Source organism: Tursiops truncatus, chromosome 14 (genome assembly GCF_011762595.2).
Source record: "Tursiops truncatus isolate mTurTru1 chromosome 14, mTurTru1.mat.Y, whole genome shotgun sequence".
Classification (NCBI taxonomy): domain Eukaryota; kingdom Metazoa; phylum Chordata; class Mammalia; order Artiodactyla; family Delphinidae; genus Tursiops; species Tursiops truncatus.
This window is the reverse complement of record NC_047047.1, coordinates 7,033,015-7,047,987: the sequence shown is the minus strand read 5'-3', so window position 1 is coordinate 7,047,987 and position 14,973 is coordinate 7,033,015. Positions and strand designations below refer to the sequence as shown.

Below are 14,973 nucleotides of genomic sequence, written 5' to 3'. Positions count from 1 at the left end.
GGAACAAAGTACTAGGCATCGTGTCCACCTCCCTGGGTTTCTGTCCTCTCTTGTATCCTAGCTTAGTAATGTTTTTCTTGTTTATTAGCTGAAGTATGGTTAATGCATTAAGTTTTTACTGTTAAGTGGCAGTCTTCATTGTAGCAATGTAGACAAACACTTTGCATTTATGATGTATGAAAACATTAATTTGGAATTAATGCTGTATTAAAATGTTACTCCCTGGGCTTCCCTGGTGGCGCAGTGGTTGAGAGTCCGCCTGCCGATGCAGGGGACACGGGTTCGTACCCCGGTCCAGGAAGATTCCACGTGCCACGGAGTGGCTGGGCCTGTAAGCCATGGCCGCTGAGCCTGCGCGTCCGGAGCCTGTGCTTCACAATGGGAGCGGCCACAGCAGTGAGAGGCCAGCATACCCCCCCACAAAAAAAAAAAATTTTTACTCCCTTATTTAGTACATGTTCAGTATTATTTTCCCTTTAAGGTCTCTATCTTGATAGAAATCTCATTGTTAACTTTCATTTATTTCAAAATCTCTTTTCCTGAAAGTAGGAAACACGGTGCATATAGAAGTAAAAGAAAACCCTGAAGAGGAAGAGGAGGAAGAGGAGGAGGAGGAGGATGACGAAGAGAGTGAAGAAGAAGAGGAAGAAGAAGGAGACAGTGAAGGCAGTGAAGGCGATGAAGAAGATGAAAAGGTGTCAGATGAGAAGGATGTGGGGAAAACATTAGTTAAAAAGCCAAGTAAAGAAGTGAGCTCGGAATCTGAGTATGACTCTGATGATGATCGAACTAAAGAAGAACGGGCTTACGACAAAGCAAAACGGAGGATTGAGGTATTTATTTTTCCTCTTCTCTTTCCTCCTTTCCTCCCCACTCCTCTGTGAACATTAGAACTATACAACTAAAGGCTTTTATTGAGGAGCACTTTTAAAAATACAGTCTCGGAGTGGTATCTTTGTCCGGTTTTTGTGGAGACATAATAGGTCTTTAACAGTGGTCTAACCCAAGGACCTCACTCTTACCTAAGACAGAATGGTGACTGCTTCATCATTTTTTTCTTTTTTCCTCCAAATTTTAATGTGCTCTTTGACAATTTATCGGTATACAGAGGTATTCTGAGCTTATGCCCTCTAGTTGAGTTTTTGCCTTACGTATTTAGGTTAGTCATTCTGAGGCATCTGATCCCTTTAGTTGTTTAAATCTGGTGGGTTAATGAGGCTTCTATCAATATTTAGTCAAGTTCACATACCTAGCCGGCTTACTGTTTGGCCTACTTAATGAGGTAGACTTCTACTACTACTTCTACTAGGCTTCAAGAGAAAGTTTCCTTTAGTTATGTCAGCTTAGCATAAATAATACACTAAAAACTACTTTAGTTTGCTTTGAGGATGCTAAACTATTTTAAAGCTAAAAACTGTTCTTAGCTTTCCTTTCCTTAATCTTTTCATATGTAATTCTAGTTTTTAATTTTTGTTTTAATACCTATATATCAGTATTTGCCTTTCCTTCTGTAAAGTCTAGATAGGAATAGATTTTCTGAATCTCTAAAGGACTAACAAAGTCTATTATTGTAAACTGGGGTTTCTCAACCCCAGCACCGTTGACATTTTTGGGCTGAATAATTCTCTGCTGCGGGGGACTGTCGTCTTCATTTTAGGATGTTGAGCAGTATCTCTGGTCTCCACCCACTAGATCCCCTCCCTTCTCCTGCACGTGTCTCTGCTTCTTCCCCACAGCACCTACTCAGGCCAACTCCCTTGTATACCTATGTGTAAGAGAGACAGTTTGTGTACTGTGTTTGATGATTTAAAAACAAACAGAATGGGTGTAATCAGAAAGTAAAAGTTCCCCCATTATCTCACTCCCCAGTGAGATAACAAGAACTACCCTTGTTAATGAATCTGTTTATCAGCCTCATGTTAAAAAAAATTCATTAATAATTAGATAATAAATTTTGTGGATGCATATTTTTTTCCACATAACAATATGCTATGGGCTTCTTTAGCTCAACAGTTTTTAAACAGCTTGGTTGAGATATGATTTACGTACCATAAAATTGACCCATTTTAAGTGTACAATTCAGTGACATTTTGTAAATTTACAGAGTTGTGCAACCATCACCACAACTTAACTTTAGAATATTTTCATCACCCCAGACACATTCCTTGTGCCAGTTTGCAGTCATTCCCCATTCCTAGCCCCATGCAACTACTAATCTGGTTTTCTGTCTCTAGAGAGCTGTCTTCTCTGGAAACTTCATTATAAATGCAATCCTATAATATGTAGTCTTTTCTGTCTGGCTTATTTCACTTAAGCCTATTCATCTGTGTTGTTGCTCTATTAGTACTTTGTTCCTTTTTACTGACAAATAGTGTTTTGTTGCACAAATATACCACATTTTATTACTGTCCATTCACCAGTTGAAGGATATTTGACTTTCCACTTTTTTGGCTATTATGAATAGTACTGTCATAAACATTCTCATATGAATCTTTGCATGGAAACATGTTTTTATTTCTTTTGCATATGTTCCTAGGAGTGAAATTGCTGAATCATATGGTAAATTTGTGTTTAACTTTTTCAGAAACTACTAAACTATTTTTCAGAGTGGCTCTGCAACTGAAAATTTTTATCAGTTGAGGGTTCTAGTTTCTCTACATCCTCACTAATACTTGTTACTGTCTGCTTTTCCATTATAACCGTTCTAAAGGATGTGAAGTAGTATATCTTATTGCAGTTTTTAATTTGCATTTCCATGATGTTGAGCATTTCTTTGTATGTTTATTGGCCATTCCTATAATCTTCATTGTTGAAACATCTATTCAAATTTTTGTCCATTTTTAAATTTTGGAATTTGTCTTTTTATTATTAAGTTGTAAGAGTTCCTTTCATTTTTTAAGTTTCTTTTGAAGTGCATAAATTTTTAATTTTGTTAACATCCAGTTTATTAAATTTTTCTTTTACTAGAGCATGCCTCTGGTGTTGTGTTGAAGAAATCTTTGCCTAACCCAAGATCATGAATATTTTGCCCTGTGTTTTCTTCTTAAAAATTTATACTTTTTGTTCTTGTATCTTTAACTCTATGTTAAGATAATTTTTTTGTATGGTGTGATGTAAGGGACTAACATCATTTTTTAATGAATTTAACCAGCATCATTTGTTTAAAAGACTACTCTTCCCCCATTGTGTTGCCTTGTCATTTTCGACAAATCAAGTGATCAGAAATGTGAGAGTTTATTTTTCGACTTTTGAGTTCTGTTTCATTCATTTGTATATCTGTTCTTACATCAGTACCATACTGTTTTTGATTACTATAGTTTTATGGTAAGTTTTGAAATTGGGAAATGTAAGTCTTCCAACATTATTCTTGCTTTTCCAGATAGTTTTGACTATCCTAGGTCACGTGCTTTTCCATACAGATTTTAGGGTCAGCAGTTTCTGCAAAAAGTCTACTCAGACTTTGATAGAGATTGCATTGGATCTGTAGATCAATTTTGTGGAGAATTACCATCTTATTAATATTAAATCTTCCAATCCATGGAAATAGGCTGTCTCTCCATTTAGTTATATCTCTTAAAATTTCATCCAGCAGTGTTTTGTAGTTTTCAGAGTATAGGATTTATGATTCTTTTGTTAAATTTACTGCCAAGTATATTTATTGTTTTTGATGCTCTTGTGAATGGAGTCACTTCATTTAATCTTCCATTGTCAATATAAAGGTGCAGTTGATTTTATAGATTGATTTTGTATCCTGCAACTATACTGAAATTTTTTTATTCCAGTAATTTTTCATGGATTGCTTAGGACTTCCTGTAATCAGTGTCATGTCATCTATCAAAGACAATTTAATTCTTCCTTTCCAAACTTACTGCTGCTTATTTCTCTCTTTTTGCCCTATTTCCCTGGCTAGACCAATACATTGTTGAATAGAAGTGGTAAGAACAGACATACTTGCCTTGTTCCCAGTATTTGGGGGGAAAATGTTCAGATTTTCACCATTAACTATGATATTAGCAGTGGGTTTTTCACAGATGTCCTTTGTCAGTTTGATGAAATTCCCTTTTTTTCCTAGTTTGTGGTGAGTTTCTGTTGGTGAGTGGATGATAGATGCTTTTTGTATATTTATTGAGATGGGTTTTTCCCTTTTTGTATTGATATATGATGTATTATGTTAATTGGTATTCAACCAACCTTGCATTCCTGGAATAAATCCCACTTGATCATGGTATATAATCCTCTTTATATGGTACTGGATGTCGTTTGTAATATTTTGTTGAGGAATTTGTGATCTATACCTATGAGGATATGGATCAGTAACGTTCTTATCTTAAGATGTGTTTCTCTGGCTTTGATTTCAGATTAATATTAACCTTGTAGGATTAGTTGGGAAGTGTTCCATCCTTCTCTACTTTCTGCAAGAGTTTGTGAAGGATTATATTATTTCCTGTTTTGAATGTTTGTTGGGATTCATCAATAAAGCATTTTGGGGGGGAGGATTTTAAAATTACTAATTCAGTTTATTGTATTGTCATTTTCTTTTGCATCTTGAGTCATTATCAGTAATTTTTGAGTTTCTAATTATTGTTTTTCATCTAAGTTGTGAGCATAAAGTTGTTCATAGCATCCTTTTACAGTCCTTTAAGTTTCTGTAAGGTCAGTAGTGGTGTCTCCTCTTGATTCTAATTTTGGTGATCTTTGTCTCCTCTTTTTTTTTTTTTTTATTGGTCTGTCTGGCTAAAGGTTTTCCATGTTTTTGAGCATCTCAAACCAACTTTTGGTTTCATTGATTTTTCTTTATTTTTGTTTGTTCTCTTTTTAGTTGATTTTTTGTTCTGTTCTTTATTATTTTCTTTCTACTTTGGGTTTAGTTTCCTCTTTTGCTAATTTCTTAAGGTGACAACTTAGATAATTGATTTGAGACCATTCTTTTCTTCTCCACATCATATAGGCATTTACAATTACAGATTTCCCCTCTAAGGTACTGCTTTAGCTGCATCCCACAAATTTTGACTTTTTTTGGTTTTCATTCAACTCAGATTTTCTAATCTCACTTTTACTATTTCTTCTTTGATCATGCATTATTTAGAAGTGTATTGTTATAATTTACAAATATTTGTGGATTTTCCTTATTTTCCTTCTGTTAATTCTAAATTCTGACCATTGTGGTCAGAGAACATACTTTGTATAGTTTCTGTCATTTTAAAGTAATTGACCTGTTTTATCTTCTAGCATATGGTCTCTTCTGGAGAATGTTTCTTGTGTACTTAGGAAGAATGTGGATTATGCTGTTGGTGGGTCTGGTGTTAGTTAGGTCAGTTTTGTTGATACTTCTGTTCAAATTTTGTATACATTTGCTCATTTTATGTATAGTTTTTCTATCCATTATTGAGAGTGGGCTATTGAAGTTCCCAAATTTATTGTTGAATTTTATTTCTCCCCTCAATGTTTTCAGTTTTTTCTTTATATATTTTGGGTCTCTGTTAGGTTTGTATGTGGTTATAATTGTTATATCTTCTTGAGGATACAGATATGTCTCTCGTCTCTAATAACATTTTTTGTGTATTATTAACATAGCCATGAATCTCTTTTATAGTTATCATTTGCATGGTATGTCTTTTTCAGTCTTAATGCTTTCAGTTTATGTCTGTGTCTTTGACTCTAAAGTGTCTCTTGCTGACAGCATGTGCTTTAATCTTGCTGTTTTATCCAGTCACACAATGTGCCTTTAAGAGCATTTAATTGATTCACATTTAAAGTTATTATGGGGAATTCCCCACTGGTCCAGTGGTTAGGACTCTGCACTTTCACTACTGAGGGCCTGGGTTAAATCCCTGGTTGGGGGACTAACATCCCATAAGCCACTTGGTGGGGCAAAAGAAAAAGGAAATGGAAAAAAGTTGTCATAGATGTGATGGAATTTTCTTCTCTCATTTTGCTATTTGTTTTCTACATATTGCATGTCTCTTGGGTCTTTCTCTTTTTTTAAGTTATTTTCTTCATGGTTACTCTAGGCATTACAATATGTATCTTAACTTATTATTTTCTATTATTAGTAGCTTAATTCTAGTTAAAAAAAGATTTTGTTCCAATATAGATCTATTTCTTTCTTCTTCCTTTATGCTATTATTGTTACATATATTATGTATTATTGTTACATATATTATGTTTATAAATGTTACAAACCCAATAAAACAGTGGTGCTATTAATGTCTTATTTGATCTTACATCTTTTAAAGGAATTCAGAGAAGAAAGGAGAAAAATATATTGATAGTCTTTAATATTAGCCTAAATATTAACGTTTCTAGTATTCCTTATTTCTTCCTATGAATTTGAGTTTCTGCTGGTGTCATTTTGTTGCTACAGTATAGCTCCAGTACCTCCCTCGCCTTGCCTTTGATCTTTGTTATATTTGTTACATCTTTATCTGTTATAAGATCAAGCATACAACTTTAGAATTATTTTTGAAGTTATCTTTTAAATCAGCCTTTAAGAGAAGAAAATAGAAAAAGGTAATTTTTACTGTGTTTTATATTTACCTATATAATCATCTTTTACCATCACCCTTTTTTTCTTCATGTGGCTTTTCGTTACCATCTGGTGTCACTTCATTTCACCCTGATAAACTTTCTGTGATATTTCTCATCATGCTAATCTTCTAGCAGTGAATTCCTTAGTCTTTTTAAGTCTGGGAATTCTTTATTTTACCTTCATTTTTAAAGATAATATTGCTGCATGCGGAATTCTTGCATGACAATTTTTTTCTCTTGTTTAGTCCTTTGAATATGTTACTGCATTGCCTCTGGCCTCCATTGCTTATGATTAAAATTAAGCTGTTAACTCTTATTTGGGTTCCCTTCTACACAGGGAGTGATTTTTCTCTTGCTGTCAAGATTTTCTTTTTGATCTTGGCTCTTAACAATTTAACTAGGTTGTGTCTTGGTGTGGCTATCTTTTGTATTTATCCTACTTGGAGTTTATTGAGTTTTTTAGATGTGTAGATTGATGTTTTTTGTCGAATTTTGAACATTTTCTGCCATTATTTCTTCAGATATTCTTTCTGCCTATTTCTCTGTCTCCTCTCCTTCTGGAACTCCACTGGTGCACTTGAGAGTATCCTGCAGATCTCTCAGGGTTCTGTCCAGTTTTCTTCATTCCGGTTTAATTTCTATTAATCTATCTTTAAGTTCTTTGATTCTTTCTTCTGCCAGGTTATAGCTACTGTTGAGCCCCTTCAGTGACGTGACTTTTTAAATTTGTTACGGAACTTTTAAACTCCAAAATGTTCAAGTTATTTTTTTTAATTATAATTTTTTTTCTATTTATTGATGTCCTCTTTTGATGAGTCATCATCACACTTTTCTTTCAACATGGTTCCCTGTTTTTGAGTCTTTGTCTGATAAGTCCAAAATCTGGATCTCTCAGAGGTAGTTTCTGTTGACCACTCTGAATTCTGTTAGCTCCTACAAATGTGGTAGTTTGGGTTTTTTGGTTTTTTTGCCTAGTGAATCAGGTGGACTAATTCTGTTATGTCTTTGGCTTTTATTGTATGCAACTGCTGGTGCCTCTTCTCAGTTTTGTTTTCTTTGTTTTTGTTTGTTTTCATTTTTTAAGTTCTTGTTAGAGGACCAAGGACCTCTTTGTCTCTTCTGACAACCTTGTAAGGGGCACAGCCTTCTGGACCACCGGAGATTAGTAGTATCTTATCAAAGCCTGGTTTGTCAGTCTTGTTCCACAAGCCTCCCTGTTAAATGTCTGACTGATCTTCCTGGTTATCTCTTGTCTCACCAGTATCAAGGCCTTAGTCTAGTTGTGATTTTAGTTTTATCTTTTTGTTTGCCATTGGGGTCACTCCTGGTTTTGGCAGTGCCCTACAGTGTGAAATCCCCTGTCCCTCTCTCATATCACTTCTGCCCCATGGAGCTGTGGGAGTGAGAGGAGTGTGATGGAGCAACTCCAGTCTGAAACTCCACAGTTGCTCTTACTGATGGTCAGTAGATTTTCTTGAATTAAATGTTTCTCAATTTGTTATATGCTGTTGGCCAACTTCTAGAGTCTTTAAGTGGCTGTTTCAACAATTTTGTCTAGTTTTATCTTTTCTTTTTAGGGAGAGGACTTGCTGAGCCTCCTCATTCCATCCTTTAAGAAGTCCTGCCTCACAACACCTTTTAACAGCTCCATGTTGTCTTCCATTTTATAGAAGGATCCTAATTTAACTTTGTATCCGTCTGCTTGGGCGGCCACAACAAAATACTGCAAAAATACTGCAAACTGGGAGGCTTAAATGACAGAAATTTATTTTCTGACAGTTTTTGAGGATAGAAGTTCAAGATTCAAGAGCTAGCAGGGCTGTTTTCTGGTGAGGACTCTTTTCCTTACTTGCAGGTGACTACCTTATTACTGAGTCCTGACATGGCCTTTCCCCTGTAAGTGCTGAGAAAGATTTTTGATTTTCTTTTATAAGGACACCAGCTCTATTGGATTAGGGCCCCACCCTTAGGACCTCATTTAACCTTTCCATTACCTCCTAAAGGCCTTATCTCCAAATAAGTCACATTGGGGGTTTGGACTTCAGTGTATAAATTTGGGAAAGATACAGTTCAGTCCATAACACACTTCATGGTTCTGAAACCTTGCTATATACTATAATTTTCTGACATTCACCACAGACTTCCTAAGTAAGACTCTCCATTGTGGATAGGATACCTATATGATTCTATGCAACCAGAAAGGTATCAGCCCTGGGGTTTTGGAAACACTCATTAAGAAATCCTCCACTAAAGATTAAGTGGTTACTGATTCTTGCTATTATAAATACTCCAGTGAGCAAACTGTTGTACACCTGTACATCTCTGTATACTTGTCATTGCTTCAGAGCAAATACTTAGAGGTAGAATTTCTGAGTCGTGGTCTATATATACTACATTGCCCTCCAGAAAATTTCAGCATTTCATCAAGTATGGGAGAGAAAGGCAGTTTTCAACCATATCAAGTTCTAACTAAGGTCCCGTTTGCTTTTGAGTCGTACATGTTGTGACACTGTTGTGTACTACTCTTCGCTAGTAAATACTTGCGTCTTACTTTTGACATTCCAAAATGTCTTTTCATTACAGTTTCTATAGAAAGAATCAGTGTCGTGGTAGAAATGAAAGAGTTCTTAGAAAAACGGTTTTTTAGATGGAAAATAGTGATAGTTTTGTAAATGACATTGCTTCAGACTTTTTGTGAAAAGTGTTATTTCATTCGAATGCCAGCTTTACTGTACTTCAAAGGCCGTCATTTTAAAGAGGAACTGCTAGCTTGTGTTTTGTTTGGTTCTCAGAAAGCTGAAGTATTTAGAAGTAAATGATACAGTAAATACATTGTAGTTCAAGGACAGGCTTTCTCATGCTTAGTGGTTACTTAGGAAGGTAGGAAGTGTCATTTGGATGTGTCAGGCTGAAGCTTGCAGTAACCATGTCCTAATTGAAAAGACATAGCATTTGTACACTGGATACAGCTTTGAAATATATTGCTTTAAAATTTTTAACAATTCTTAAGTTCTAATGAAAGTGTTGGAATGCTAGTGTATACCTCTTTCTATGTAAACCTCCACGTAAGTTAGAGGTTGTACTATATAGTAAGTGTGACAAAATGATCAATTCCTTTTTCTATTCATTATATTCCATTAAATTAACCATGTGCAAAAGTGTTCAGAAAGTTTGAGCCAACACTTTACACCATTCTTATTCATAATTAGTAGTGCTGCTCAGAAATCTCTTATAAACAGGTGTCTCCTTGTCCAAAGGTTGTAAAGTTCACATTGTAAAATGCAGTTACATGTAGTTAAAGCAGCAAAACAAGCAGCAAAACCTGTATGCAGGTTGTGGCATTCCCTTGCAAAGGCAAAATAATTTAAAGGAAGATGGTACTAAGTGTTTGAAATAGTATTTAATTTTGTGTTTTTTTTTTTTATTCCTAGAAACGGAGACTTGAACATAGTAAAAACGTAAATACAGAGAAGCTAAGAGCTCCTGTTATTTGTGTACTTGGACATGTGGACACAGGGAAGACAAAAATTCTAGATAAAGTAAGAAAATGTGTGCATTGATACATAACTTTTTGAATAAGTGAATGATACCTTATAAAAAGCTAATAGAAACCATAGCACACATGGGCAGTTCTGTTTACAAGCTGCTGTTTTCTTATTGCTTTTGCTTCTTTTTGCATTTTGAAATTTGAATCTGAATCTGCCATCTTATCCCAGCTCCGTCACACGCATGTACAAGATGGTGAGGCAGGTGGTATTACGCAGCAGATTGGTGCCACCAATGTTCCTCTTGAAGCTATTAATGAACAAACGAAGATGATTAAAAATGTAAGTACACTGTACTTCATGTGTTTTAATCTCTGACAAAAATTAACGTATAAATTATTTCAAACACAGAAAAAAGAACAGAATAGTATAACAGACCCATATGCTCACCGTTCATAATTAACACACGCCATCTTTAAAGACATAAACCATTAAATGTTGTAGGAGTCCTCCTTCCCTCCTGCTCCAAGAGGCAGTCACTATTATGAAGTGAAGTAATCTCTAAATGTTGATATTCCAGTCCCATCATCTGATTACTTCTATAGAGTCCTCATCTACTATTTGGTCATTGAGTGATGGGATGTGGAGGAAAGGCAGAATAAATGCCTGATCCTTCACCTTTATTAACCAGCTCTTAAAATAAAGAGTGATTGGTTTGGTTTGCTATTATATTATTATAAACTCATGGATTTCAACATATTTACTGTGTTTTTTCTTACCTTTTTATTTTTTTTTATTTTTGGCTGTTGGGTCTTCATTGCTACTCACGGGCTTTCTCTAGTTGCGGCGAGCCGGGGGCTACTCTTCGTTGTGGTGCATGGGCTTCTCATTGTGGTGGCTTCTCTTGTTGCGGAGCACGGGCTCAGTAGTTGTGGCTCGCGGGCTCTAGAGCACAGGCTCAGTAGTTGTGGTGCACAGGCTTAGTTGCTCCACGGCTTGTGGGATCTTCCTGGACCAGGGCTTGAACCTGTGCTCCCTGCATTGGCAGGCGGATTCTTAACCACTGCCCAACCAGGGAAGTCCCTATTTACCGTGTTTTAATCCATTTCAGTTATTGTTGTGCTGAGATAGTTCCATCTTTGCCCAGTGATTGGCTTCTGAGTCTTTTTGATACAGGTTCTAGTAGTCTTATTTGTGTTTGGTTACATCGTGCTGTCTGATGTAACACATAGCACATTATTACATGCTGGTATCTCTCTTCATTCCTTATTTAGTCTCAGTTCTGTGTATAGAAAGGGTCTGTGAGCTTATCACTCAGTTTTTGTTTTGTGTGTTTGAAATTGTTTTATGCAGCTTGTTTTCTGGTAGATTGCTGAAGAAGGAGTAATGGGAATAATATTACTTGAGTTTTTTAATATTTAAGAGTTACTTTGTGGCCTTCATCCTGGAAAGTTAGTTGGCTACATGTAAAATCTTTGGTTCACATTTTCTTTCCTTAAGTATCTTGACTGTTACTCCAATTTCTTCTGACATAAATCATTGCAAGTTTGATTACAAGCTGGTTTTCATCCTCGTATAAGTTATGTAGTCTTTTTGCATCTTGCTTTTGGTTGTTCTGGGTCAGTTTTCCCGTTACATGGTGTTCCATTTCAGTATGTAGTTTAAAATCTTTATTTTAGGACAGTTTTCTTGAATTACAGTTTTCTGAATTTGTAATTTAAATTTTATTTTGGTTGTTTCTATCTGTTACTTTTCTGTGCTAGTCACTGGGGAGTTTATAACAGCTTATTCCACCAGTTTCCAGACTCTAAATCTGGTGTTATTTTAGCACATAGTTAAAAAGCATGATTTTTATTAGGCCTGTATGAAAGTTCTCAGGATAACCTTTATATGGCAATTGTCATTATATTGTTTGTATTCCAGACAGCGAAGTGGAAATAATTATGGTGAATTTTGATCTAAGACCACCAGAATGCAAAATTGAAATGTTTTGCATTTGAATCATTTTGACCTAGATCCCTGGATAAGATTTTGGAAAATCATTTGAAGATTGACAAAAGTATAGATAAGCAAAGAAAAAAGTTTTGTGTGTGTATGTGTGAGAGAGATTTGTTGGTCAGTGCTACTCTTTAGATTAAAGGAGGACGTCCATATCTGGCTTGTTGTAATGTTGTTTCCATTCATTTGTGTGCTTTTGTCCAGAAAATCAAGTGTTGAGGATAGTATTTGAATAAAGCAGGGTATGAACTTATTCTTTAATATTTTAAGTTGATGTGGTAAATTTTCTTTAAAACATGCTTTGAGATATTTTTCAGAGTTTAGAATTGCTTTAAAATTGGACCAGATACATTTTCCAGATACGGAGAACCTCTTCTTCTGTGTCAGCTTTTTATAAATAATCACTCTCGGATGACTACTCTGTCATTTGTCACTTACTATGTCACTTACTAATAATCTGTTCAGATTTAGACTACATCAGTTATGTAACTTTAACAAGGGGAATATTTTCTCATTTCAGTTTTTTTTCTGAAAAATTCCTTTTGATATTAATGAAAATATTAACTGTTGTGCTTTGCTGGTTGAAACAGTTTTAAAACAGTTCATTTGGAAAAGGAAGTGATGTTGAAGTTTTCATGGCAGAATAATTGTTTTGTAAAGAAGCTTTCATTGTTTTGGCTTTGTTAAGCTCTCCACTTTCCCCCACCTTTTCTAGTTTAATAGAGAGAATTTACGGATTCCAGGAATGCTGATTATTGACACTCCGGGGCATGAGTCTTTCAGGTAAGAATGATTTGTGTCTTTTGTCATCAGGCAAACTGCTTGAAACCATTAAGTCTCAAAGTTCAATGAGTGAGGAGTTCTAACTAGTCGCTAGTCTTGGGGTACTGTTTTGAGGTCTGTGCTCCCTGTAACTGCCAATCCTCATCTGTGCCTCACTGATTTAGTAGTACTTTATTTGGATACTTGTTTTTTGTAGAGAGAAGTCTTTTCCACTTTGAAAGAGCAAATCCTAATACATACCTGGTCTATCTCCTATGAAACCCATTACAGGTGGAATTTTGTCCTGTTACCTCTTGGCTATGTTCCTTAGCGCAAAAAACTTGGTCAGTAAAATTGGCAGAAATAATGGAGTAACTTCTGGAACTAAGTCATTCCAACTGATGTCAATTCACTGTCAGATAAGCATTTGGCAAGTTAAGGGCTAATGGCACTTGAATTTAATGCATGTACTTCATTTTGTTCTTTTTTGTTTAGGTTTTACAAAGCAATTAAAATTTTAAGTTTTTAAAATAAAAGTATTAATTGCAAGATTTCTATTTATACATCTTTTTCTTTTCCAACAGTAATCTGAGAAACAGAGGAAGCTCTCTTTGTGATATTGCCATTTTAGTTGTTGATATTATGCACGGTTTGGAGCCCCAGACAATTGAATCTATCAACCTTTTGAAATCTAAAAAATGTCCCTTCATTGTTGCACTCAATAAGGTAAGCTCTCCTTCTGAAAAATTAAGTTGTGAAAATATGCTTCTTATTTTTTTGTGGTTAAAAAAATGTAGTATAACTTTCATGTAAGAAAATGCACTTAACGCTAAGTGTACAGTTCAATGTATGTTGACAAAATTATACGCACATTTAACCACCGTCATTCAGAATATAGACTTACCTCCATATTCCCAGAATGTTCCCTCATGTTCTTTTACAGTCAGTGTGCCCCTTCTGCACCCCGAAACACACCAGCCTTCTTTCTGCTGCCATAGACTAGTTTTGCCTGTTTTATAATTTCATATTAATGGAATTATACAGTGTATAATCTTTTGAGTCTGGCATTTTTCACTACTCATGTTAATATAAATTTATCCGTGTTGTTGCATAGGTCATAGGTTGTTCCTTTTTATTATTCAGTAATATTTCATCATCTGGCTAATACATCTTAACACTTGATCCATTTACCTGTTGAAGGATTCTTGGATTGATTACAATTTTAGGTTATTAGTGAAGCAGCTATAAACGTTTTTACACAAGTCTTTGTGTAGACGTTTATTTTCCTTTCCTTTTAGTAAATATTTAGGAATAGAATTGCTGGGTCATATGGTAGGTATATGTTCAACTTTATGAGAAAATGACACATTTTCCCAAAGAGATTGTACCATTTTACATTTTTTAACTCACAATTTGGAAGAGTTCCAGTTTCTGCACATTATTGCCAACACTTAACCCTACCTGTAGCCATTCTAATGAGTGCGTAGTGCCAAAGTATACTGGTTTCATTTGCATTCCCATGATGACTAATGGCATCAAACATCTTTTCATGTACTTGTTCCATCTCTGTCTCTCTGAAGTATCTATTCAAAATCCTTTGCTCATTTTTATTCGATTGTTAGTTGTCTTAATTCAGTTTTAAGAGTTCTTTATATTGTCAATAGAAGTCCTTTGTCAGTTATGTGTATTGCAGATATATTCTTATAGTCAAGGACTTAGTTTTTCATTTTCTTAATGAGGTTTTTGGAAGAGCAGCAGAAACTTCTAATTTTAGCAAAATCAATTTATGAGAAATTATTTTTTTTTATAATTTGTCGCTTGTGTTCTATATAAGTAATCTTTTCCCACCCCAAGTTCATGAAAAATTTCTCCAGTGTTTCTAGATATTCAGCATTTAGATCTATGATGTTTTTAAGTTAGTTTTGTGCATGGTGTAAGGTAGGGTCAAGGTTAACTTTTTTCCAAATGTATATCTACTTCAAAAACCCCTTGTGAAAAGATTATTCTTTTCCCCATTGAATTACTTTGCAGTCTTTGTTGAAAATTAATTGACCATGTAGGTACATGTTTGTTCTTAGTATTTCTCTTCTCTTCCATTGACCTATATGTCTGTCCTTGTGCCACTGCTACCCTGTCTTGATTATTGCAGGTTCATAATAACGTCATGAAAGCAGGTGGTGGTTAAGTTCTTCAACTTTTT

At 35.0% G+C, this 14,973-nt stretch overlaps 1 protein-coding gene across 7 annotated transcripts in view; it reads left to right on the top strand.

Annotated features, from left to right (window-relative positions):
• Positions 1-14,973, top strand: part of EIF5B (eukaryotic translation initiation factor 5B) — a 69,344-nt gene that overhangs the window by 40,126 nt on the left and 14,245 nt on the right. For 6 of the 7 annotated variants that reach the window (XM_019931161.3, XM_019931165.3, XM_019931159.3 and 3 more), the window contains 5 exons: positions 547-833; positions 9,960-10,067; positions 10,245-10,355; positions 12,727-12,794; positions 13,358-13,499. In XM_019931161.3, the coding sequence (XP_019786720.1) occupies positions 547-833; positions 9,960-10,067; positions 10,245-10,355; positions 12,727-12,794; positions 13,358-13,499 (716 nt within the window). The remainder of the gene's footprint in view (positions 1-546; positions 834-9,959; positions 10,068-10,244; positions 10,356-12,726; positions 12,795-13,357; positions 13,500-14,973) is intronic. The other variant, XM_019931158.3, reaches the window with a different exon arrangement.